The 26,584-nt window shown below is 43.2% G+C and overlaps 1 protein-coding gene across 2 annotated transcripts; it reads right to left on the reverse strand.

The window, feature by feature from the left end:
• Positions 1–286: 286 nt before the first annotated feature.
• MNX1 (motor neuron and pancreas homeobox 1) lies at positions 287–6,739 on the reverse strand. Of its 2 annotated transcripts, none has more exons than XM_069085135.1 (3): positions 5,730–6,739; positions 2,368–2,528; positions 287–1,613 (listed from the first exon to the last, which is right to left on the reverse strand). In XM_069085135.1, exons 1-3 carry the CDS (start codon positions 6,388–6,390, stop codon positions 1,266–1,268), a joined length of 1,170 nt encoding a protein of 389 aa, XP_068941236.1. In that variant the 5' UTR covers positions 6,391–6,739; the 3' UTR covers positions 287–1,265. The 2 variants fall into 2 exon arrangements, with proteins under 2 accessions (XP_068941236.1, XP_068941245.1); XM_069085144.1 differs by having other exon boundaries at positions 2,368–2,523; positions 5,716–6,739.
• Between the last annotated feature and the right edge of the window lie 19,845 nt (positions 6,740–26,584).

Below are 26,584 nucleotides of genomic sequence, written 5' to 3' on the forward strand. Positions count from 1 at the left end.
ATAAAATGGCAAAATTTTTGTTGTTTTTTTTAAAATCTTTGTTTCTCTAGTGAGGGGGTTTGTAACCTGGAGTCAGAATTTTTAAAAAATATGTTGATAACTTCTTAAATATTTGGTTTCCTTTGCAGTAATAAATTTTAATTGCATTTATTAACTATTGACTTACTAGAATTTATTATTTTTTTTAAACATTATTCTGGACAGAGAGATCTATGACACAAAAAAGTTGAACCCCCTAATCTAGCCTTTAACACCGGGCTGCAAAAATAAGAAGCTCTTAATAAGTTTTTGTTGAACTGAAATGAATCACATTCTTTTTTTTTTTAAGAAATCCAGATTTACACTCAAATCTAGTATAAAACCAATTTATTTTACATTCCATCATGGACGATGGGAGAAGCTAAATAATAATTTAGCATGCATAAGTAGAGGTATCTTTTTTTTTATAAATACAATATACAAAAATAAAGACAGTACAGTCTTGAGATTTCCAGCAGTTTGAACGTTCATGACATAAAGTTTTTTTTTTTCATGATACATAATAAGCACAAAACATTTTTTCAATACTCAGCAAAAGAACAGCGGTTCCACGGTTCAAGTTTCAAATGTCACTTAACACTGTGTGGTAAGTTTTCTCTACTTGGTGGGGAGCTGGGAGGGTCTCCAATGTATTATGCTTAATACAATCCCTTACAACATCTCACTCCCACCCCCACCCCCACTTACTCAACCACCACAACACAATTAAATAAAAACCAAAGGAAAAAAAGATTCAAGTTTGAACATTCCCCTGGGTTTCCTTCTTTCCTTCAACAGCAGCCATAGCTCGATAGCCAAAAACGACCAAAATTGCCAGGATTTTCCGGTCCTGGGGGGTGGGGGGTAGTGGAAGGGGAGTCCCCAGATCTTCATCCATTTGTCAGTGGCAGCAGCTGGATTTACCAATCCCCCTTCAAGCCAACTCTGGACTGCAAACCCTCGGCAAACCTCGGGGGAGGCAAGGAGATAGAAGATGAGAACCGGGGAAAAGGGATGAGGCAGTCAAGGAAAGAATGATCCTCCCCCCCCCCCCATTCCTCTGCCCTCTCCTGATCAGAGAAATCGGGGTTGTAGGTTGCTGAATGCAAGGAACTGTGCCAGCTTCCCAAGTCCTGGATGTGACCAGGTCCAACTGAAAGTGAAGGACGCTCTGTTAGGGGAGTTGGGAGGGTGAGGTCATACACCCCACCTCCTGCTTCTCCACCCCAGCAGACTTCGTGGGCTCTTCACTGGGGTGGGGGCTGATGCCCGGGTCCCGAGGGTCTTGTGTGCGGAGAATCGTCCTCCGAGGAGCAATCGGAGGAGTGGGCCGCGTTATTGTTCTTGTAGGAGAAATGCCTTTCTTCCTCCTCCTCCTCGTCCTCTTCCTCCTCTGGGTCACTGTCCCTCAAGTCCCGAAGTCGGCGGCTGCTGCTTTTGTCTGAGGGAAGCAGCAGGTCCTCCTCTCCCTTTTCCTCCCCTCCTCCACCTTTCCCCGCCCCTCCCTTCTGCTTCTCGGCCTCCTGAGCCGCCTGTTCCTTGGCTTTTTTGCTCCGTTTCCATTTCATCCTCCGGTTCTGGAACCAGATTTTCACCTGAAGTACAGAAACAGAAGGTCCCGAAGTTAGCAGGGCCGCTTTGGACTCTTCCTACCCTTTCCTTTCTTGGAAAACTTCCTTCCCAGGCAATTTAGGATTTGAAGCTGTGGCCTTAACTTTCTTGCAAATCCGTATTGTAAGGGCTCCCTTGTTAATAACTAGAATCAGATCCAATCATTTTTTTCCTTCACCTCCACCGTTTCACTGAAAACTTGACCCTGGACAGACTACCTTCCTTCCATCTGCCACCGGCATTTTGGCGACTTTGGCCCTCAACATTTCTCTTTCCCTTCATTATCCTCCCTCTCCCCCCCCCCCCATCCTACCTTCAACCATTAGCCATTTTGTTAGAACATCTCTCTTGAATCTTGAAGGTTTCCTCCTTTTCTTTACTCCCACCTTTCCCCAGAGGAGAAAGCAAATTCCAGAACAGCAGAATTAGAGAGAGGCCCGATGACTAAGTAGGAGGAAGGAACCTTCAAACTACTCTGTCCTGACTCAAGGGAGTAGGAGAGAAACAGAGCCAGATGTGCCGGGATGCTGTCGTTCAGGGTGACAGCTTGAAAGGAAGAGCCTTCTCTCTACACCTAGGTATTTCCTGGCAAAAGCAGGGGCTTTTCAGCATGCTAGGGATACCTGCGATGGGGGGAGGGGTCCCCTGCAATGGAGTGGGAGGGGGAAGGGGACCTGAGGACCTCTCTGATGCAGGTAGAAGGAAGGTCATCAAAATGAGAAAATCCAAAGTGGCTACCTGGGTCTCGGTGAGCATCAGCGACGTGGCCACCTCGAAGCGCTTGGGACGGGAGAGGTATTTGTTGAGCTTGAACTGGTGTTCCAGTTCCAGCAGCTGCTGGCTGGTGAAGGCAGTTCGGGGCCGCCGGCATTTCCCTAGAAGGTTGGATTGTGCCTGGGCTATAAAGAACAAGGTAGGGAGGGGCAAAGGGAGAATCAGTAGAAGAGGGAAGGGATAAGGGGTCTCGAAAGACCTAGATTCCTCCCTTTCCCCAAACCAACAAATGCTCGAAGCAATAAATATTCAGTTAAGTCCGGTGCCTTCCAATGGACGATTCAAGCTCAGATCACAAGGCTACCTAGCTCCTCTTCTGTTTTCAATCCCAGTGCTCACTCTTTACCCATTCTCCAAGGACCTGATGCTATTTCCTGCTAGCATCTCGCAGCCATCGGGATTCAAGACTGAGACTTAAAAAGAAAAGGAAAAGAAACCAGTGTTGTTGTTTTTTTAATTGTGCCAAGTCTTTAGTCATATTTCTCTGCGCCTGGGAGTTCTGACATCTTGCAGGTGGCTTTGAGAGAAGAATACTCTGAGAAGAGCCAGAAGGGAGGTACAGAAACAAGTCACCCCCTGGTTCTCTATCCCGTCATGAACACACACATAAACATCTTTTCTTATCTCGTCGGGCAAAAACCCAGAAGGTGGGAAACAGTCTTTTGGGGGACACAACTCTGCCTCTTTCCCAAATCTAGCCCTTGTCTCTACTACCAGGTTACATTCACTGCCTTTTCCCCAGCGAAAATAAAATCCACTTCCTCCTCTTTGAGTATTAAAGGGGTGTATGGGCCCGGGGAAAAGAGAAGGAAGAAAAGAAAGATCTTTTTCTGTTGAACTCTCATTACGCAAATTAAAGACCCACGCTGTCTGTGCTGACAGGGCTTAACTGGCTATTTGTAACAGTGGTTTTATTTACATAATTTCTCACGGTTACATCACAGGGAATTTTATGACCTCAAAATGAGACTCCCCTTGATTTCCCAGGAGCCCGACAAGTGGTAGACAATAAAAGAAAGAGGAGAAAAGAAAGGAAAGAAAAGAAAAAGGACTGGGGATAGGGGTGGGATGAGCTCAGTCTCCCTTGGGAGTGACAATTTGCTTTATTTAAAAAGGTCCACGCCCCCTGCTTTAGTTACACAAGGCTCCGAATTCCCAACTTGACAATACATTAGAACTTTAATTAAAAACTGGGGCTCCGAGGGGACTACTTGAGAAATTGCAATGGAAGGATGAGAAAAGCTACTTAGAGTAAACGAAACAAGTTTCCAACAGTCCAAGAAAGAGATGTCCCTTGGAATCAGTTTCAACCCCTTTATAACTTTCGAGATTGTATTTGAATTGTGTTTTCTGACCATAAAGCGTGAGGGAGGTTTTGTTTTTAAATTAAATTAAATTTGGATCACTAGGGGTCAAGGATGGGGGTACAGAAGGGGAAGGGGTGTTGGAGAATCCATTCTGGAAAGAAAAATTTCCGGACAGGTTTGAGGGAGATACTCCTACCCTAACCATTTGGGGAGAAACTACCTGGTTAGTCGTTTTACCTCTCATTATATAGATTTTAATGAAAATTCCAGGGCTCCCTCAGGGTCAAAAGTTTCTGACCTTAGTGGTTCTGTAAGAAAGATATCAATTCTCACCACAACCACCATCACCCCAACCACAATGATTAAGTATCTCCAAAGTAGGAAACCTCAGGTATAAATGGGAAACGTATGGAGGGTAAAAGGCTGCATGATGGCTTTTTAAAATTTTTAATGGCGTCAAAATAAAAAAGGTGTCGGGCCAGGAATTTGGGCAAAACTCAGAGCTAGATGAAGGTTGCTGCCCCCAGCATAACTGACTGCTCGCTTCCATTTCTTGGAGTTCACTGTCTCTTCTTTTGCTTTTGGAAACAAAAAACAGCCACCACCACCTCAAAAGAATAAAAATCTTCCAATTATACAGGAAAAAAAGTGGTAGGAGAGAGAAAGCGGTTTTATTACCTCATTTGGAGCTAACCTGTTAAAAGGGCCAAGGGGAAAAGGGACTAGTGTCCGGTGAACAAATAGTAACCCAGTTGGGATTTTCTCACTGTCCTGTGATTTTTTGCCCCAGTCTCCATTATCACTACTCTTCTCAGTTCAGTTACAATCAAGCTTCCCTGAACAGGAGAAAGAATTCTGGCACGTTTTTCTTTTCTAGTTTTTTTTTTCTTTTCCTCAGGTCTACATCTCCCTAGTCTAAACAAACCCATACAGACGAAAACAATGGGTCCTTTTTGTTTAGGCGTACGGCCGAAGGAAAAAAAATAAATACGTATACACCTTCCTATCCTTCTGGCAGGGGGCTAAGTAAACCTACACCCTAGTGGACTGAAGGCTTTGCCATCTCCACCAGAAAATTAGCATCTGAGCTAGGATTTGCAGGATGACTTAAAACAGCTTTCCAGCCTAGCTCCTCAGCCTAGAAGGTGGAAATACCCGAACCTGGCGGCCAGAGGTTTGAGCAGCTTGGATTCTAGCACTGGGACCTTTGCCATTGCTCAAGTCTGTCTCGCAGTCTCTAACTCTGGTCAGTTCCATCAGACCCTGGGGGTTCTCACTTGCAGCTGGTAAAAGCTCTCAAATTGTTTCTGTATCGAATCTCGGTGAGGCTGGGAAAGCATAGTCTCCACTCTAGAAATTATTTCCGGCCCAGTCAGACAAAAGTAGCTCTCCCCTTCAACCATCTCCCTCCCCTCCAAAACACCTAAGAACTAGACGAGCATCTGCAGAAACAGTTCAAAGCTACGAGTCCCTGCAGTACCAGGAAATGAGTGGGCCCTGTGGGTCCTTCAGGGCCTGAGATCCCACCGATGAGGGGCTTCCTCCATAAAAGCCTGCATGCACTATAGGGGCCCACTTCCCAAGGAAATATTCTTATTAATGGATACCAGTGCACACAGGCGGGTATAATTCTTAATTCGGGTTGCTTCCCTACTCCTCATAGTTAATCATTACAGACTTGAGTCTCTCCTTTTCTCACTTTCCAAGGAAAAAACCAACCAACCAACAAGAAAAAGGACTGCTGGGTTGCCATTTTAATAATTTGGTTTTGAATCCTCGCCCAGTATCTATAACCTAGGTATGAATTATCATAGGCCCTACGCATCACAGATTCTTTCATTCACTGTCTCCCTGGAATTGAGTAAAGAAGGGGATAGGGCGAATATGTCCAGAGTTAAACCTCAATTTCTCCCCTCACTCCCAAGCTCTGGTTTTTCTTTCCCACCTGCTTCTCCATCTCTAGTCCTCCCCCTCCCTACTCGGCCAGCGCCATTGTCCCGTTTACTCTCTGATACTCACAGTTAAAATCGGGCATTTTGGGCAAGATCATGCCCGCGGTGGACGCTCTGAGCCACTGGTCGAGTTGGAAGGTGCCAGCGCTGAGTTTGATGGGGTCTGCGGGGTGGGTGGGATGGGCCCCTTGCACCTGGGAGTAGGAGTAAGACAGAGCCGGGTGCTGGCCGGCCAGCGCCGCCGCCGAGTAGCTGTACATGGGATGACCGTAGAGAGCCGCTTGGGTGGGGATCCCCGCTCCACCCTGCGCTGGGTGCAACCCTAGGGCCATCCCTCCGGCTGCGGCCGCTGCCGCGGCTGCAGCCGCCGCACCAGGGTGGTGGTGGTGATGGCCAGCGGCGCCGCTGCCGCTGCTCAGGAAACCTGGCTTGGGCACCAACCCGCAGTGGGCTGCGAGGATCCGAGGCGGGGACGGGCTCTCCGTCCTTAGGCAGTCCGAGCCGCCAGTGTGGTGCTCCGAGGAAGGGGGGCTGCAGCTGCTGCTGCTGCTACTGCTGCCGCCGCCGCCGCTGCTGCTGCTTCCCCCGCTGCTGCTGCTGTTGCCAGATGTGGCTGCCGAGGCAGAAAGAGACGTGACCAGAGCCAGTGGAGAAGTCTGTGCCGAGGCAGCTTTCGGGGGGTCGACTGCTAGAAGAGCATCGATCCGGAAATTTTTGGATTTTTCCATCAGTTCTTTTTTGATATATATATGTATATATATTATATAGATATATTTCAATCTTTCGAATCGTTGGGGGGGATTTGGTTTGGTTTTGCCTTTTTTTAAAGTGGTGGTGGCGGAGCTGGGATAGCCTTATTCTTAGGGTGATGGTGAAAATCTCTCGATTTTTCTAATAAGAAAATAAGCTATTGGAAAATCAGACCGGAGTGACCATCGTCTAGGACACCCCTCCCTCCCACCCACCCCAGGACGCCGCAAGCCCAGACACACAACTCGCACAACCCCCGAGGACACGAATTCTTCTGCACCTGGTCGGTCCCAGAGAGCCGAGAGTCTTTTCGCTCAACCCCCTCAAGTAACCACCGCAAAATGTCGCTCCCGCGATAGTAAGAACCCAGGCTCCCAACTCTTCCCACTTGTAGGCTCAGCTCGGTCGTTCATTGGCAGCCCAGGAAGAGACGAAACCCTTGGGGGTGGTGGTGCTGTAGTCCGGCCCCCGGGATTGGCCAGACAGAACACCTGTCAATGTCTCTGGTGGTTGGGGCCCACCCTCGTCCCCTCCTCCCTCTCCTTTGGCCGTTTCCTCCGACTCACTCTGTGCCCCACCCCCCGGCCAGGTTAAAGGGAAAGGCTCACTCTGCTCCCTCCTAAGAGATTTCCTTAATCGAATGGTAGGAAGAGGTTAGGGGGAGAGAGTTAATAACATAGAAAAGAAAGTGAGCAGGAAAGCTTCTGAATGCAGCCGACTGATTTCCACTCCGGCCTTTGAGGCGAAAAGGTTTTGGAGGTGGCGGTTGTGCATGGTTGGTTGGACTCCGTTCATAGATCTGAAGTTGGAAGGACCTTGGAAATCATAAAGTCCAAATCCTTCATTTTTCACCTGAGGAAACTGAGGCCCAGAGAGATGAAGTCACTTTTCCAAGGTCACCCAGCTAATAAGTAGCAGAGTCGAGATTCGGACCCAAGTTCTCTGACCGTGCGGTGAGCCAAAAGTTTAGTAATTAAATCTGAGCATCAAACCCAGCAGGGTGCCTAAGTCAGTCGGGTCTTTTTAACATTAGGGTCCTGCAGGAAATTGGTTTAAACAGTGAGCAGATTGAAAATCATTACTGCTCGTATGTACCCTCAACGCATGTTCTATGTGAACACACACCCCAGCAACCGAGATAAGGTGTTTCCTTAAAGAGATTGGAAAAACCGGACCTCTTTTTGGTGGCCATAAGGGTAGTCTGTTTGGTATTTTTTCTTTCAGTCCCTCTTCTCACCCATCTCCACCCCCTCCCTAGTTCCTAGTCAAAGACTAGGGCATGCAATTTTCCTTCAAACTCGAAATCACACCGTTCTGTTAAGAAATTATATTGCTAAGCATAAAGCCCTGTTAACTAATTTTAGGGGTTAAGAGGTGGGAGCAAAATGTCTTCTTCATCCATGAATCCAGCCCCTTTGCGGATTAAATAATTTCCTTGGGAGTTTTGAGAATAATAAAAATTATTTTATATTTAGCATCTTATTTCCTTCACCCAGCAGCTTCGTGATGCGGCGTTCGGCCCCTCCCCCCCTCCCCCCCCCCCCATTTTCTCACAAGCGACTTAACCAGCGGCGGATCCCCATTTTTGTGGTGCCTGGAAAAGCTAACCTCAATGGCAAGGCTTTCAACAGCACTGCCCTGCGGGTTTTCAGTTCCCTGGTGGAGAATACACAGAAAGAGATGGAAAGATAGAATTCTGTTTTCCACGGAGCCTGAACTCTTCCTCTCGGTGTGAAAGATGTGGGGGAAGGAGAGGTTAAGGGAGAAGGCTCTCACACCTAATTGAGTACCTGGTGTACTTCTCCAGGACTGATTTGGGAGTTGCAGGGATAGTGGATCCTGGTATCAAAAGAGCCTTTCTCTAGAAGGCGAGGAGAGTGAGGTGAGTAACTTGGGAGACCTCGCTCTAGAATAAACTAACCTTTCACTGGTAGGGGCCCTTCCCACATTTTTCTTCCCTCTCTCTGCCCCCCCCCCATATTTAGCGTTAGAGAAAAAAGATTCCCTAGCTGCCTGCAGGGTTTGGGCTAGAACTGTACGACTAATGGGCTTAAATTCCAATTTTCAACCATGCTCCGGCACTTCAAATATTTACAGTAAATGCACTTCCAAGCACTTTTTAAGGAGCACGAAAGACTCAACACCTGTAGGTCAAAGAGTCAAGTCTGCCACCAAAAATAAGGCGTTGTCAACAGTTATTAGATTCACTTATCTTACCCAAACAGGCACACACAGAGAACTGAGAGAAAGAGGTCCAGGTTTTACAAAGTCACAGCTTCCTGAGTAGGGGATAGTTGAATGAAGGGTACAGGAAGGAGGGCATGTGAAAGTCTGGACTGGCTGGGGGGAAGAGAGGGAATGTTGAGGGGAAAATCCGTGGGGAGGAAAGTTTTTAATGAACAGAAGAGGATCTATAGGTATTTCACAGAATGACAGTTGTTTGCTTTTAAGTAAAGATAGGGCCGAATCATCTCTCTTCAAAAGGCTTCACCTGGGTCACAGTTGATTACAGAGTTTCTCTGTCCTTATGTGAGACAGATTTCTCTTAATACCAGACAGGTTATTTCTTAGGGCAAAATAATGTATTTTGGGGGGGGGGGGGGCTTGTGATCATCTAAATAATAAAAATGACCTGGATCTTGCATAGTGTTTAAGTACTTTCTTAACTATGTCTATAGATACTTTCCTTTTGGGGATCATAATCAAAGTACCATCCCACCTGGAGGAAGAGAAGGCTAGGTAGCTTAATGTAATGGAAAGAACCCTGGATTTAAAGGCCTGAATCCTAATCCTAATAGTTTATGTTAATCTCCTGCTTAGCATTTATATAGTGCTTACATATATGATCTCATTTGATCCCTACAATAGCCCTTGGTAGGTAGTACAAGTATTATTTCTCCCATTTTAAAGATGAGAAAAATTATGTTTATATATATATATGTATATGTGTATGTATATCTATATCTATATACCTATATAATGTGACTGAACCTAGGTTCTCTATCTCTGTGCTCTGTCCCTTAGAGAAGCCAATGAATGAGTCCAGACTGTGACCTTTAACTCTCTGTATGGCCCTGGGCTCAACATGTCAACTTTCTAGGTCACAGTTCCCTCATCTACAAAATGGTAAAAGGACCCCTTAGAGATTGAGGAGATGAAAGACCTTTTGTTCATGTAGGCTATATCTCCCAATATTTATCATATTAGAAATTCAAACTGTTACATTTTAAAATAACAATAATAAACCCATTGCATATTAACATATATAACTATGAAAAATAATTTTTTATAAAACAAAATAATCAAGTAAGAAGAGTGAAATTGTTTTATATATTTTTGTGAATACTTTAAAATATTTGACTTAATAGAAACTAGCTGAATTCTCATATCTGCCTCCACATTCAAGCAGCTGTAATATGTCACTTTGATTAAAATAAAGAAAAATTGGCTTCACAAAGATATGTAACTGGAAAAGGCAGGAGTGCTTTAATAGGTAAATTGTTAGTATTGGTATTATTATGAAAATTGTTTTGGCTTCTCAGGCCCCCTGAAGGAGTCTCAGGGATTCCTCCCAGTCCTCAAACCACACTTTAAGAATCTTTGGATTGGATGATCTTTTTCTAGGTCTAATATTCTGTGTTTAGATGAGCCCTCAGATCACACAGAATCTCAGAATTGGAGGGGTATTCAGATGCCATAAAGCCCCAGTCAAAGCAGAACAGGAATCCTAGTGTGATATATCCAAAAAAAGAAAAGGAGCTGTTCAGTCCTTTCTTGGAGAACTCTAGTGAGTGAGTCACTATTTTCTTACAAGACCGTTCCATTTTTGCATCATTCTAATGTTGGGCCTATCACCTCCTTATTCCTGGCAACACAAGATTATCGAAAGATCAGCTCTTTTGGTTGCCATATCATGTTGAACCTGTGGTCCACTGAAACCCCTAGCTCTTTTTCAGATGAACTGTTCACCATCTAACTAACCATCCCCCACTTCATATTTATGGAGTTGATTTTTTCTCCTCTTTCCTTACTCTTTTATATAGCTATTGTTATGCTTCTAGCTTTATCTCTCCTTTTTATTGACTATTTTGCATAGAGATTTTGTCCAGGGGAGACCTGTGATCACCTGGGTACTTTTCTGGGCAGATCAGTGAAGTAACTAGAAACTCTGTCCTTCTTCCTTCCTCCACTGTGTCTTGACCACAGGTTGATTTTTTGAATTGTGAATCAGGGATTTGGCCAGCTGTGAGCTCAGTTGTCCATACTTTTCATGGTACATGGGAGTTGGAGAGTTGTATTGACTAAGAGGAAGAGTCCTATTTGAGCTATCACTGGGAAACATGCTTTCTCCTTGACAAAATAGCCACAGGGCATGACTTGCAAAAAGTTCTGAGTTTTCTCAATTGTCTTATTCCAGCTTTAACCAGCTCAGCATTATAGCTCTGCAGCAGTGGATATGGGTATTAGCTTCTTCTGATGTGTGTGGGCTCTCAAGTGTAGGCAAACCTAGGTGTGTGGATGTGTGTGTATAAATCTAGACTTGCTCCTCTGCACATGTATTGTGGAGAAAGCACTGGACCTGTAGCCAGAAGACTTGAGTTCTGTTTCCAGGTATGTCACAGGACTAGAACTGTGGGACACTGGATAAGTCATTTCATTAGCACAGCCCTCATTTTCTTCATCTGTAAAATTGTGCGGTTGGACTAGACGATTTCTCCCAAAATGTTCCCCCTCTCAGTTCGAAATATAATTCTGTGATTTTAGCATAGGAAGAGTGAGTTTGCATGGCAGTGTTTGCATACTGTAGGGTTATTCTATATAGGATATAGTAGCGTAGGAGGAACACATGTGCATGTCTGAATGTGTAAGCCTGGAGATTGGAGGGGGAGAAATCTCTTTGTACCTGCAAACATTTCCAAAGCTGGAGGTGAAGGCCTTCTCTCCTAGGTAAATACTCAGGTAGAGTTGTCAGAAAAGATCAAATGTCCTATCAAGGAAGCAATGTCAGGCTGAGGACACCAAGTATTAGTCTTTTCCATAGTCTTGGTCCTGAGCCAGGACCAAAAAGGGAAATGCAACCTCCAATCAATATGAAACACTCTTCAGAGTTTATTGGACAATAGAAAGGTGGCTAGGAGAGGAAAGTAGCTATTCGTCCAAGCATTTAGCACACTGGATCTGCAGTGAAGAAGACCTGAATTCAAATCCAGCCTCAGATACTTTTAACTGGGTAACCCTCTGCCAGTCACTTAATGGCTTTCTGCCTCAGTTTCCTCATCTGTAAAAATGAAGATAATAATAGAACCTACTTCCCATAGTTGACTTGAGAATCAAATAAGATAATATTTGTGAATTTCTTAGCACAGTGCCCAGCACAAAGTAGACACTATATAAATGCTTATGTGAGATAAAATTTGAAAAATATTTTGCAAACTTTAATGTGTTATATAAATACCCTGACCCTAGTTCACTCCCCTTTTCAATTCCATCCGGGTCCTACATTGAGCATCAGATGTGGTGATTTGATTCCTTGTAAGAGGAGGAGAAATGGAAAAGGGTAGACCAGAAAACCCAGTGGGGGAAAAAAGGAAGTTCCAGCCACATTTATTCATATCTTTGAATAGCTAGCATTTGTATGGTGTCTTAAAGTTTGAAAAGAGCAAAATGTTATATTATTTGATCCTCACAACAACCTTGTGAATTAAGTGCCTTTATTACGCCCATTTTACAGATGAGGAAATTGACATTGAGAGAAGTTAAATGACTTGGAAAAGGTCACACAGATAGTAAGCATCTGAAGCAGGATTGGAACTTGATTCTTCCTGACTCCAAGTCTACTGTTCTGTGCACTCAGTGACTCTTTAAAAGATATGCTAATACAGGTGGGTCAGAGTGGAAAATTCTGTTGGTTCTGGGAAAAGAAACTCAGCCCCATAGCCAAATAGAGCAACAGAACCCTAATGGGTGGATATATCTATCTGGATTTTTCTGAGTCAAGACAAGAGGACTAAGTAGTGGGTGAAGGGGACCTGACCCTGAAACATTTCCTTCAGAAATTTCACTTGCTCTCAAGAGGGAAAAAAAGATACTTTGAAATAAAACCAGAGCTTCTGGTCCTAGTACCCTGGCCTGCCTAAATTCCTGGGGTAGCTCATGGTCTAGGCCTGAGTTACAACCAGTGCATTTGTTTCCTTGAAGTCTGATTTGGTCCATCTGGGATGCAGAGTCAGAAAGCATAGATGAGTATAGAACTTCTTGACCTGTGGCTGGGTAGTTTACTCCATCCCACCCCTGCTCTGACACTTTCCAATCTTCTCACCTGAAAGCTGGGTGTGAACCAGGTTCTACCAAGAATCAGCAGACTCCCAGATCTACTAGACTTTTTCCTAGAGGGACTGCTGGAATTTAATATGGAAGGGAACTTTCTAGGCTGTAAATATGAGGAAATTCCAATTCCCAGTATAAATCCAGTATCTGCACCAATTTTTTTTCCTAAGTGGGAAAAAAAATGTTTTGTAATCCTATTTACAACAGCCAAAGTTGGTGTTAGCCTCAGAGGCATGGGACTAAATTTCTGAGGACTTTCCTTGAAGTTAAAGAGAGGAATGGGTAATAGACTGTCAGAGGTGGGAAACCTTCGACCTTCAAGTGCTTTCCTTTGACTGAATCCAGACTTTACAGAACAAATCCTGGATTGTCCAAGGTGACAAAGGCAGTTTTAGAGATAGAATTTGAACCTAGAACAAGTTATTTGCCCCCTACACCACAGAACTTCCAACCTCTTGAAGCACAGAACAGTATTTGTTTTCAGGTATGCAGAGTAAAGCCCATCTGATTTGTGCAAATGCTTCTTCTCTCAGGAAAAATGGGGAGGAGACAGCATATGTGAACAGTTCACTTATATAGGGAAATGGTACCTGAATAGAGATGCAGGTTTCTGTGTAATATCTCATCCCATGGGACATGTGTTTATGGATATTCCTGTTTTCCATGAAAGATATTTTATTGTAACCTGATATATGATAATATACAAATTAGATAGAGCTAGAATTCATTGAAGGTATGCTATACATCTTCAAATATAAAGTTCACTACATACACTACATGGAGATAGAGATATAGAAACATTCACATTTCCCACATGAAAATGACTCCCAGTACAATTGTGTCTTTAAAATAAACCTGCATATTACAGGGCCACTTAATTAAGACATCCAGGAATTAGAGAAGACTTCCAATGAGTCCCTGTTATTTCATATCTAGCTTGTGCCTGTATGTCCAGTGGCTTGGAATTCAGGCAAACACAAAGAACTTGGGGTGCAGGCAGGCAGGACGCAATTTACAATCAGAAATCCCAGACCATTATCATCATTAATCATCATCATCACAACTGACATTTATGCTACTCTTAGAGTTTAGTAAGCATTTTACATAGATTATCTCACTTGAACCTTACAATCACCCTGTGAGGCAGGTCCTGCAGACTTTATTATTCCCCACTTTAGGAAGGAGAATGTTCAGTCATTTCTGTATGGTCACAGAACTAGTAAGTGTCAAAGAATCGGGGTACATGAGTATTGCCAAAAGGATGTATTTCTATCCTATCTATATTTTCAGATAAGAGTAACAGGAAGGATATAGATGGTGAAAAGATCTCTATAAAATACATAGGTACATCCCTGTACCTGTAGGTATAAATATGCCCCCTTAGTCCTGGACATAAGCCTTCACCTTTCAAGACTTCAGTTCATGAACTTTAAAGTGCATTCTGAATCGAAATTATGGATGAATAGTAGCGCTGTAATGTTCGAATCCATGTTAGATAATGGCAGGAAGTCTTAGTTAATTGGTCTATTTAGTAGGTGCTGATGCTGCAGAAGTAACAGATTGGAGAGAGAAGGAGGGGCAGAAAGCACTAGTCCTTGGGAGGTTGGAGAGCTCATCCTTAGGTTCAGGCCCAACAGTTGAAATTTCCCAGAACCTCAAATGGAGTTCCAAATAAGGGAAGGCCTTACCTCTCTTCTTACTTCTAAATACTGAATGAATCCATTCAAGAGAATCCATTCTCTTGAATTGTAACTGCTAAAATAGTTTTTATCTTTCCATAGAGATATTCTTCAATATCTAGCCATGACTTTTCTCTATGAGTAGGTAAAAATGTTCATGCTTGATGTATTTATAGGGAGGCATAACTCTACATCTGTACACATAGATGTACAAGATCTACATGCCCCCTCCCCCCAGATTTAGAGAGGGTGAGATGAGTCCTACACTAGGAATCCCAAACATAAAAGTCTAATTTGGTTTTTGTGGGATAATTCTGATAGATACCATCTTTCCTGACTAGATGGCAAGCTCCTTGAAGGCAGAGATAAGATCTTTTAAAAATTTTTAGCGATAGATTTTAAATATATTTTTGTTTGTATAGTGGAGAGCCCCAAATAAAATTTAAATTTATGAAGGAATAAATGAGTTAAACTGGAATTTGTCCTGAATTATTTTGCCCCTAGGATCTTTATGTTTCAAGCCATATCATTTCTTCTCTCTATATAGGTATACAAATGAAAAACATTTTTATAACTGCGGTGTGATTGTTCTTAACTTGTTAGCATGCATAAGTTTCCTTCTTCACCCATTGTATTCATCCGATTATAATAGTCTTATTCCGTGATTCTTTAAAAAATCTATGCACATGTATAACCCATGTCATATTGCTTGCTGTCTTGAGGAGGGGAGGAAGGGAGGGAGAAAAATATGCAACTCAAAATCTTATGAAAAATAAATGTTGAAAACTATCTCTACGTGCAATTGGAAAAAATAAAACATACATTTAAAAAAAAATCTCGGATGGTAGCGACCGAAGGTTCAGTGGCGCCCCTCCGCCATACTGCGCAGGCATTCCTACCCCAGTATCCCTGGCGGGTGTGTTTGTGTTGGCTTCCCTACTACGGCAGGACAGCGGCGGTGGGTACGGAGACACCCTACAGCAAATGGTGAAGGCACGGAGAGGACCGACACCTGACCGCCAGAGCACTAGGCGGCTCCCCCTGGCCTCCCCCCTCCCGACCCCCATCCTTCGGGCTGGGATAATTTGGCTAATGAACTCGTTAAAGGGCCCCTGGTGACACTTGGCTTGGCCTGGGCTCAGCCCATCTGGGAAATTCCCTTGAAAGGCCTCTCAGAGCTCGCTTCTGCCCAGCCTCAGCCGTCTGTCACTGAGGGGAGGAGAGAGCAGGCCCGGGTGACTCTTAGGGCTCTTGCATTAAAATAATTACCCCCTCGGAACAGGTGTCCGTTCGGCCCCCAGCTCCGCCCCCCCAACCTCAGGCACAAGAGAGGGGTCAAGACTGGAGTCAGGGCCCCAGACACAGAAGGCGAGGCCTACTCCTGGTTATGTTGGGGAGGGGGGAGGGGAGGGAAGAGGGTCTCTCGGGGGAGCTTGGGGCATAACTGGTCTCTGAGTATGATTTTCTTTTACTGAAGCTCCCATTTGGTTTTGCAAGTTTGATAACATCACTGAGACAGAACTCAAGGTGTCCATTTAAGGGACCCATTAGACATATTTATAGTAGGCTCTCTTCATCGTAGGTCTGAATGTAGGATCCTGTATTCAAAAGCCTTCATCTGATCCTAAATGGTATAGTTAGTAGGGATATAATAGCCTTTGAACAAAAACAGTCAGTGAATTTCGAGGGGACTCAGAGGAGCTGGGCCTCAGGCCCTCACCCTGTGTCCATCACCCTGGAACTCAATTTTATCCAATCTTTAAGGAGTAAAAGAAAAACACTCCTGCTCTCCCCTCTCCCAATCTGAGCAACTCTATGCCCCCTTATCGGTTCCAGGGTTAGAAGGGAAGCGGAAGATCCTGGACTAAATGCTGACTACCGTGCCTGCCAGTATTTCCGGGACCTTAGATGGATCCCACAGGTGAGAGGACTGGAGGTGAGGGAGCCTGGGGCCGCGCTAGCAGGAGTGGAGGGCAGCTGTCTTCTCTTCTCCCCCTTCCAAGATTCCGACACCTCCTTCAATCTCACCGTCCCACCCCCTAACCCGGCACAGCGTCTCCTTCCCACGGACACTTCGACCCATTTCTTCCTTTCTTCACTGGGGGTCAAGTAGGTCCGAGCGGCGCTTGGGCAAAAGAAGGCAGGGAGAACTCTAGGCTCGGGTCCAAGCCTATTGCCAAACACAGATATTACACTGCGACATTCTGTAAATGAGATAATGATACATAAACCCGGATGATAGATGTGACATCCTCGGGATGTCTTCTCTAAATTAGCTGCTCGCATCGACTGCTAATAATGGTGAGTTTATGAAAGCAATTTCGGTGCAGAAAGCAGGAGGGTCTTCTTACTCTAATCAGCCTGCCTCGGTTAATGGATGAGGGGGTCAGGCTGAGAATTATTGACACGCCGGTGCCCTTAACCTGTTTCCCAATAAAGCTGATTAGTTTTTGTCAATTCATCAGCTAACCACTCTCCCTGGAACTGCATCAAAGCCTTATTTGCTCAGGGGAAATCAACAAGTCACAGATCAGATCCATTAAGGAGCCACTCCTGCCGAGGACAGGTCCCGTGTCAGAAACCCACTCCCACACTGACTTAACCAGTTTGTTGGATCTAACCAAGTTAAAGGAGAGAGACAGAGAGAGAGACAGAGAGAGAAAGAGAGAGAGAATGAATTGTGTGTGTGATGAGAGTAAGACGAAAATCCTTAAACTCCGAGTGCGGTATAATCAATCAATTAGAATTATTCTGCAATATCTAACTCAACTTTCTTCGTTCAGGTCTCTTAGAGGGTCGGAGAGGGTGGGATGAAGAAATCCGCAGCATCTTCTCCGTCTGTCCTTTCTCTGGCTTTGAATCGATGCAAAGTGAGGTCGATTCTCTTGGACCAGGAAGAGCCCCCCTGCCCAAAGGAGCCACACTTGGATTTCCCTCTTAGAACCGGGAGGTGACGGGGGTAGTAAAACACAGAGGCAGGAAGACGAGTTTGTATGCTCAGAGGAGTCGGCAGTGGGGGTTAACTGTACTCAGTACAGGACGGAAGTCCAAAAGTTGGAAGGAAAACGCAAGAGCGTGGTCTGTGGAGGGTGGTGAAAGGGAAAACAGAGTTTTGATCTTTAATTAGGGACATTACTGGGGAAGAAAATGGGGTGGAGTGTCTAGAGAAAGGAAGCTCCAAAGAGTAGCAGGGCCCATGAGAAGATATGATGAAAAAAACATGGACTAAAACCAAATAGCCGACACCTACCGCGCCCCGACAAACAACACGAAACCCCCACTCCCACACCCTACACATTCCCCATCCCAAAACAACCAACAGCCCCAGCCCAATCCTGAACGGAAACATGAACCTGAAAGCAACAATACGACAGAAGCAGCCAAGCACAGTGGGAGGGAGCCCCTAGCAGCCAGCTCTACTTTTATTTATTCCTCCACAGAATAAAGTAACAGCAGGGAATGTATTGTTTTGGAAAAATCAACACCCAGACTCTTCCCAGTTGACCTCGGGACCTCCCCGGAGCGCTGGTACTCTGGAGGGTGGGAATCTGCTTTCAAATGCAAATAAATACGGGGGGTGTGAAGCTCTTCCGGTTTATTGCCTCTACCTGCACACCTGGTGAAAGGGGTTTCAAACACCCCCAGAAGAATTGAAGTTGGGTTTGAAGTGAGGCTCCTCCTTCCCCCTTCTCCAGGTAGGAAATGTGTGAGTGCTTGTGTGCGGTCCGCCAGGTTCTCCACAGCCTGACTATGGGCGGCTCCTGCTAGGCGTGCGGTTGGCCTCTGATTACTGGACATTAGGCAGCCGAGGCCACCACGCAGCTGCCTGGGACTTGGGGAGATGAAAACGTGAACGGTACCTTTAAGCCCCTTTCCACGGCCGCCTCCCCCACCCATCCCCCTTCAATTTAATTTCATTAAAACAGAGCATGAATATTTCTATTAAACCTAAAATGAAATATGAAGCCATTTAGACTCTGCCTGCACCAATCACCCAGATTTATGACTTTTATTCATCACATCAAGAGCTTGGAAAAATGAATTTTCTTCACCCAGGAAGGAAATAAAACCTCAGGCTTGGTCATTTCCAGAAAGCTGTTAATTTGCCCATGTGGTAATTACTTTCACAATTAACTAAAATACAAATCAACTTGACAAATTGGGCTAGTTTATATATTAATTAGCCCGCTTAAATTTATTCATTATGAAAAGACAATTTAAGGGGACCTTCGGTGTCTGTTTTATTGCAATAAATTATTGTTAGGAAATGGGGCTAATAAAATATCTTAATATTTAAGGATATTGTATACGCGGGGGGATGCTTTATTGACAATTTCATTTTCCAATTAGCAATTTTGTTGTAATATATCTGCGTATGCAGTGATACCAGAACGTGAACCACGCTTTCTCTCTGCTCCCTGGGCTTTGGGAAGTGGGTGAGTCGAGTGGGTGGGGAGAGGAACCCGACGAGTTCCGTGGGAGTGGAAGGTTGGACTAAAGATCGGGTAGCTAAACGTTTGGTTTGCAGCAGTAGCAAATTATAACGCAGGAGGAGAACCCGGGCAGTCACCTTCCACGCCCCCTCGTGCCCCGGGTGGGTTAAAGCTGGTGTATGAGACCGGCTCTCTCCGTCCCGACTCGGGACTGCAATGCCTGATTTAATACAATGTCGATAGAATCATTCGATGCCTTTTAGCTTGTGATCTTTATAAATGTCCCTCTATTAAATTAGAAAATGATTCTCTTCTCGTTTAATTGTATTCTTTCGTTTCTTATTTCCAATTAATTCGTCCTATCGACGTTGCAATATTTTAAGTGACTCGAGTCCGTTTACAGTTAAAATATATGGGTCAGCACATGCAATTTTATACCCGACAGAACTATATAATGTGGGTTTTAACTACTCTTCCCTCATATGTCTTAAATATCTGGCTAAAATGCATCATCTGGTCTTAGTGCTGCTCCCTCCCCCCGGCTTTGCTGGGGACCTGTCAGGCACCTTTAGCGCTCCCTCAGCGGACTCGGGGCCACTTGAGGGTCACAGACACACTCGACGCCTCCGGTAGCCCAACACCCCAGCCTTTGACTTATTATTATTCTCAAGTTTGGTTACAACGGGATGATTCTGGCATAAATAGGCTTTTAGCTAGAAGGACTCTTCCATCTCTGTCTGGATTGCATTTAATATCACAGGGTCTTTCATTTACTGAAGATGAAGCTGCCCTCTCTTTCCCTATCAGCTACTTTCCCCAATAATAGGGATGGATTTACATCGAGCCATCCACAGTCTCCCTTTCATTTCTCTCAGGCATCCAGAAGCTAGACCCAGTTAGGGGTGCAGTGTGAAGTCAAATATTAGAAGTCCAGGGGTTCCCTAGCAGCCTTTCCTCTTAATATTCACTTTAGGGCCAAATTCCATTTTTAAGCTTTAAAAAAAAAAACTGTGAAACCTATCCATTTATGTAAGGAACTGAATTTTAAAACTACTTATTTCTTCACTATACGCTTTACTTAGGCAATGGGATCCTAAGCTTAGAGTTGTTTCGAAGGTGAGGTCTGCATGGGAGTGGGGGTACACAGGAAGAGGTAGAGGGTTCCAGGGGCAGAGTTGTCTCCCAATTCTTCCCTCCTCCTTTCATCTCCCAAACAAACACAGACGACATTTTTTTTTTTTTTGGAGGGGGAAAGGCAGGGCAATCGGGGTTAGGTGACTTGCCCAAGGTCACACAGCTAGTTCAGTGTCGAGAGTCTGGGGCTGAATTTGAACTCAGGTCCTCCTGACTCCAGGGGTGGTGCTCTATTCACTGCCACCTAGCTGCCCCGACAACATTTTTTTTTTTTTAACAAATGGTAGGGGCGACTAGGTGGTGAAGTGAATAGAGCACCAGCCCTAGGGTCAGGAGGAACTGAGTTCAAATCTGGCCTCAGACACTTAACACAAAAACTAGTTTGTGATCTTGGGCAAGTCACTTAACCCTAATTGCCCTCCAAAAAGAAAAAAAATGGTAGCAGGCAAAAAACCTGTAATCTACCTTTCATCCTATACCTGTTAGTTGCTTCTTCCAAACTTCTTACCCTCTCAAGGACAAGAAAAACCTCCCCCTTAATAAGGGTGACCCAAATCTGGCTGGTGCCAGGGTAGCCCCAATGGATCTGAGTCATTCCAACAACTTGACCTCTCCAGATCAGGCAGTGGTGAGATAACCAGCCAACTGTGGAGCTGCCTTTTGCCCAAATGTGTCCAGAGACTTATAGCCAGAAAAAAGAGAAGTTTCCCTCTTCCTCCCAGGGTCCAGTTCTGAAATATTCTTCTTTTTCAAAGCTTAGGGTTTCTTTTTTTCCTTTTTGTTGACATGTATCTGTTTCCCAGTGCTACTGTCTCTGTATACTAGGTAAGTGTTAAAAGCTTCTGCAAGAAAGTTAATTAGTTTTGACTCATAAATTTGCTTTGACCATAGCAAGCATCTTCCTCCCATGTACACCCCTTATTCTTCAGCCTGCCACAGATTTCAGGGAGATAAACCTAACCAGACTAACACACACCCTCAAGGCTCCTTTACAATAGTCTGCCTACTTCTCCAACACTGACCCATAGAAGCTCACATGAATTGCATGGGTCTTTCTTCAGGTTGGATTTGTGGAAGGGTAAGTAGATAGATGGGCACCTCCTCAGGGACAGACACTTACCCCTTATTATTTTACACATAATGAGAAAAAGGTTGGAACTGCTATAACTGTGTGACCTCAGGATATCATTTTACCTTTCTGGGGCTTAGTTTCTTCACTTGTAAAACGTGGGTTTCATAAAATCATTTCAGCCTAACTCCTTATTGGGGAAACCAAGTTCTAGAGAATGGAGTCTAGCAGGTAGAGAGATAGGAACTGGATATCTAAGGTTCTTTCTGCCTTGAAAATGTTATTTTCTTTTTATTTTTTTTTGAGGGGCAAGGGCAGTTGGGGTTAAGTGACTTCCCCAAGGTCACACGGCTAGCAAGTGTTAAGTGTCTGAGGTCATATTTGAACTTACATCCTCCTGACTCCAGGGCTGGTACTCTATTCATTGTGTCACTTAGCAGTCCCCCATGTTGCTATTTTCTTGTTGGGGAAATTCCTTCAGGAGTAAACAGATTTCCTGTTATGTGCATGATCTTTCAATCCTTTCCCCAATCTCTTTATCTGCACGGGTGAAGGAAAGTGTATGAGTATCCTACTGTGGATATAAAAGTGACCCTTAAAATATGCCCCCCAAGTGATATCTCTATCCCCACTAAGGATATCAGCTGGGGTCCTTCAACCGAAGGGAATAAATTAGACCTGTATTCTTCTGGGGAGAGCTCTACCCTGAGGAATGGGAAGAGTAGAGGTATCTATGAACAAGGAATATGTGCCAGTGGCCATGTCTCATATTCCCTTAACCCCAAAAGACTTCTCATTCCACTTTTTTCTTGTCCTATATAAGTGGATGAAGAAGATGCCCATCTTTGGAAATGTCACTGAGTCTTTTGATATCCTTCTAACTCCTGCCTTGTTAGGTTAACAGCTGTTTGATCAACGAAGACTGCTGGAGAACCACCTCCCTCATTCTGTCAGTACACTATACTTCTATTAATGCAGCTTATAAGGGACTAGCTTTTTTGGTTACTACATTACACTGTTGACCTATTTTAAGTTTGCTTTGCATTAAAATTCATAAATGTTTTCCCTATGAATTGTTATATAGCCATACTTTCTCCATTTTGTTCTTAACTAATTTTCAAAATGAGCATAAAACCGCACATGTATCCCGAATGAATTTCGTCCAGTTGCTCATTGTTCCATCATGTTGAGATTCTTGGGTTGATATCATGTTCACATCTGATAACAGCTGACTCCTAATTCAGTGCTATCCATTTCTTAAATATTTGTTCTCAGCAAAGGAAGACTTTGGAAGGGTGCCTCATGATAGTAGCCATTGTGGGGAGGGGAGGATCCTAGGGTAATTGTTGAGTTATGTGGGCCATCAGTTGGGATGACCAGGAAAGTAGGGTGGGGCATAGGAGGAGGAGGGTCCTGAAAAATGCAGGATTATATTTTTAGTGGCCTGTAGGAAGTTTTCTGTAATAGCAATAACAGCAATAACCTCTTCCTAGGATGATAAAACTGACCAGCTTATCTCCTCCCCCTTCCCTGTGCCCATCTACTCACTGATAAAGGTTCAATAACCCAGGTGTTAGTTGGGATTGTATGCTGACAGGAGTCAAATAAAATGAAGTAATGAAAATGATCAGCAATCAGGGAGAACATAATCATTAACAATAAAGCCTAGAGTCGAATCTCAAACTTTATTTCAGCTAATTCTTTTGGCAAATTTCTCCACCCAGACTCTCAGAGTTCCTGATTAAAGTGGATTGATTTCAGTTTCATTTTTACAAGTCACTGTTTGGTGGACATGCCAGTAGTCAGTGAAATGGCCTTAAGGTAAACTGGCCAAAGTCTTTAGAATCTCAGGAATCTGCCAAAAGGGACAATTAGTCAGGTTTGAATGAGAGGTGACAACTGGAGCTGGAATCTTGAAACATGAACTTTATTTCTCCTCGACCATTTGTGGGAGGGTAGCTTTTGCTTTAACTTAGTTATTAAAAACAACAACTCAAGAACCAGATCTCTCTACCCTGAATGTCATTTGAGATTATATTTTTAGTCCCTTTTTTTAACCCTCCTCTTTACTCCCCAAAAGAGACATGTTTACCTATCTGTATATGAGTTGGGTGGTCCCAGTAGAACATAAGCTTCCTGAAGGTAGTAACTTTTGTTTTTTGTCTTTGTGTCACTATTGCCTAGAACAAACCTGTGCATGGGACACAATAGGCACTTAAATGCTTCTTGTGTTGAATTTAATCACTAGGTTGGAATGGTGAAGCATGTATTGAAGTCTGGAAGACCATAATTCCAATTCTGCCTCAAATTTAATTCCAATACTGTCTCAAATTATTGATTTAATAGCTGTGTGTCCCAGGCAATCCATTTATCATTTCAGTCTGTTTCCTCATCTGTAAAATGGGGATAATAATAGCACTTTACAAAGTTGTTGTGAAGTTCAAATGAAAGTATATATACATACACATATATATGTTTATATATGTGTATGTATATATATATACACTCATATGTGTATATGTCTATATCCATCCATCCATCTATCTATCTATCTATCTGTCTGTCTGTCTGTCTGTCTATCTATCTATCTATCTATCTATCTATCTATCTATCTATCTATCTATCTATCTATTTTGCAAACCTTAAGGTCAGGCCATACTGGTAAATGTTTAACAACCAGCTGTTGAGGGAGGGGGAAATGTATATATGGTACACTTTTAAGTTTAATGAACATTATGAACATTTTCTCCACTTTCTTTTGTCTAGTCAATCAATTGATTTTTATTGTTATATAAATAAAATGTTAATAAAAATAAATTTATTATTATAAATCAAGCCCTGATTTGTAACATTTGCAGAGGTATAAATACTCACACTGGAAATTTAGCATCAGCTCTCCCATGCTAGTGTAAGCTGGCTTCATCATACCCCTGTAAAGCACTATATAAATGTTCATAGAATCATATAGCATTAAAGTGAGAAAGGACCTTACAGATCACCTAGTCTAATTCTCTCTTTTATAAAAATCAGGGGAAAAGCTGAAGCCCAGAGAGATTATCTAATTTGTCCAAGTTACTCCATGTCCATATCATCCAAATATGCAAGGGGATAGAATATATTTTGGTACTTAGGTATTTTTCTCCACCCAGGTGTAGCAAATTGCTTTTGTGCTGTACATATTTCTTTATGTTCCACATTAGTATTGATTCTATCTCTGACATTCTATATTAATTTCCTTTGGTCATAAATCTGCATTCCACCACTAGGTAGATACCTGTGTGAAGCCTCCACCTTACAGAAATAGTATTTGATATAATCCCTGCCCTCAAGAAGTTTACAGTCATTCTGGGGCAACAAGACTCACTCATGGATCACTTTGAGAACAACACAAAACACTATGTGACTCCTTGTCAAATTGTGCAGTAGGAACTCTCAGAGACAGAGAAAATCCTACTAAGAAATGTCTAAAGCTTCCTTTTGGAGATTATTATGGTACTTTAAACAAGACAATTAGTAGAAACTTCATAAAAGCTGCAATCGGCATCAGAACTCAAAGGAATTTGACGTAGTTGTGATATATTCAATTCTTCACAGAAGAGAAAGGTCAATGTTGACTCTAGTAGTCAAAAACTTTGTGACTAAATTAAGACTTGAGTTGAGCTTGAGACTTTGAAAGCCTCAAGGCTTGGATAAAATGCGTGAGAGCCCTTATACACCTATATGAGGGTAGTAGGATTCTCTAAACTATGGAGCTGGAAAAGACACTTTATTGTATCAGTGTACACACCTGGCCACCATGTGTTATCATGGTATTCAAGTCACTATATTCTTGGGCATTTGAACACAGCAGAACATCAACAACCAGACTCTTCCTGGTAGATATAACTATATCCTAGAAATTCTTGGACAAAATGTGTCAGTTATAGTTAGGATGTATTAGACCCTTTGACATGATTAAGCAAGTGCCTTTTTAATGAATGACCTCCTCCTTTATAAGGTCTCTCAGAGGGAATGGACCACTGTAATCAGATAATTTGGGGCAGTTTGGTGGCTCAGTGGATAGAGCACTAGGCCTGATGTCAGGAAGGCCTGAGTACAAATTCAGCCTCAGACACTTACTAGCTGTGTGATCTTGGGCAAATCACTTAACCTCTGTTTGCCTCAGTTCCTCATCTGTAAAAGAGGATAATAAAACCATCTACCTCCCAGAACTCTTTCAAGGAACAAATGAAATAAAATTGTGAAGCATTTAGCACAGTGCCTTGTGCATAATAAACACTATATAAGTGTTAACTGTTATTACCTATTATTATTAAAAGGAATTAGAAACGAAGAATCCTGAGATTTAAAGTTAGAAGGGTCTTCAGAAATGGTCCAGGTCAACTTTGTCTTATTATTAATATGGAAGCTGAGCCATAAGGAAGTAATGTATCCAGAGCTTAGCCTGGCACATAGTAGGTTTATAATAAATGTCTATTGATTTGATTATCCAAGGTCACATAGATATCCAGTGGCAAAACTCAGATTTCTGACCAAACAGAAGTTATTTTATAATGTCAAAGACAGGATAAATCTGATATAGAACAGACATATAGAAAAAATATGCAAGACAAGTAAAATTTGTTACAAAAAGCCCCTCCCAAATGCTAAAATATTTTCTGCCAATTTGCTTCTTTCAACCTCCATGCAGACAGACACATATCATGTGTTTTCCTGTCTTTGGACTTCTGCTTGAGTTGTTGTCGTCTATGGGAAGCTGGATGGTACAGTAGATAGAGCACTGGACCTGGAATCAGGAAGACTCATCTTCCAGAGTTCAAATCTGGTCTCAGACACTTCCAAGCTGTTTGACCCTGGGCAAGTCATTTAACCCTGTTTGCCTCAATTTCCTCATCTGTAAAATGATCTGGAGAAGGAAATGGCAACCCCCTCCAGTATCTTCGATAAGAAAGTGTCAAATGGAGGCACAAAGAGTCGGACACGAATGAAATGACTGAACAACAGAAGTTGTTCCATATGCCTGAAACATCCCTCTACTTTTTCACCTTACGAATTCTTAACCATCTTATAAAAATAAACTCCAAGAAATATAGTTAGTCTTTCACAACATGACTACTATGGAAATGTTTGGATAACTACACATGTATAACCTATATTGAATTGCTTGTCTTCCCAGTGGGAAAGAAGGGAGGCAAGGAGGAAAGAAGGTTACCATCATGAGCAAGCAGGTCTCTGGGCTGACCTCTCTTGTGTGAGTGGGCAGAATGGGGGTGAATCTCCTTCCAAAGGACTGAGAGGAGAAGTGGTAAATAACTGACCAGTGCAAGTGATTCTTTTTATCTTAAAAGGAGAAAAGGACTAAGTCTGTTGGTCATATTTGGGGGTTGTTTTGGCTTTTAAAATGGAACCTTTCATTGTTTCTGTTATATTTCAGGATTTAGAAATGATTTTTATTACAATTTTTATACAACTGACAAAACATAAAGTATTAGGCATTTGAATATAGTACAGGAATACTGTGTTTCCCCAT

The sequence above is a fragment of the Petaurus breviceps genome, unplaced genomic scaffold (assembly GCF_028583685.1).
Source record: "Petaurus breviceps papuanus isolate PSGF00001 unplaced genomic scaffold, PetGlider_PUasm1.0 115, whole genome shotgun sequence".
Taxonomy (NCBI): Eukaryota; Metazoa; Chordata; class Mammalia; order Diprotodontia; family Petauridae; genus Petaurus; species Petaurus breviceps.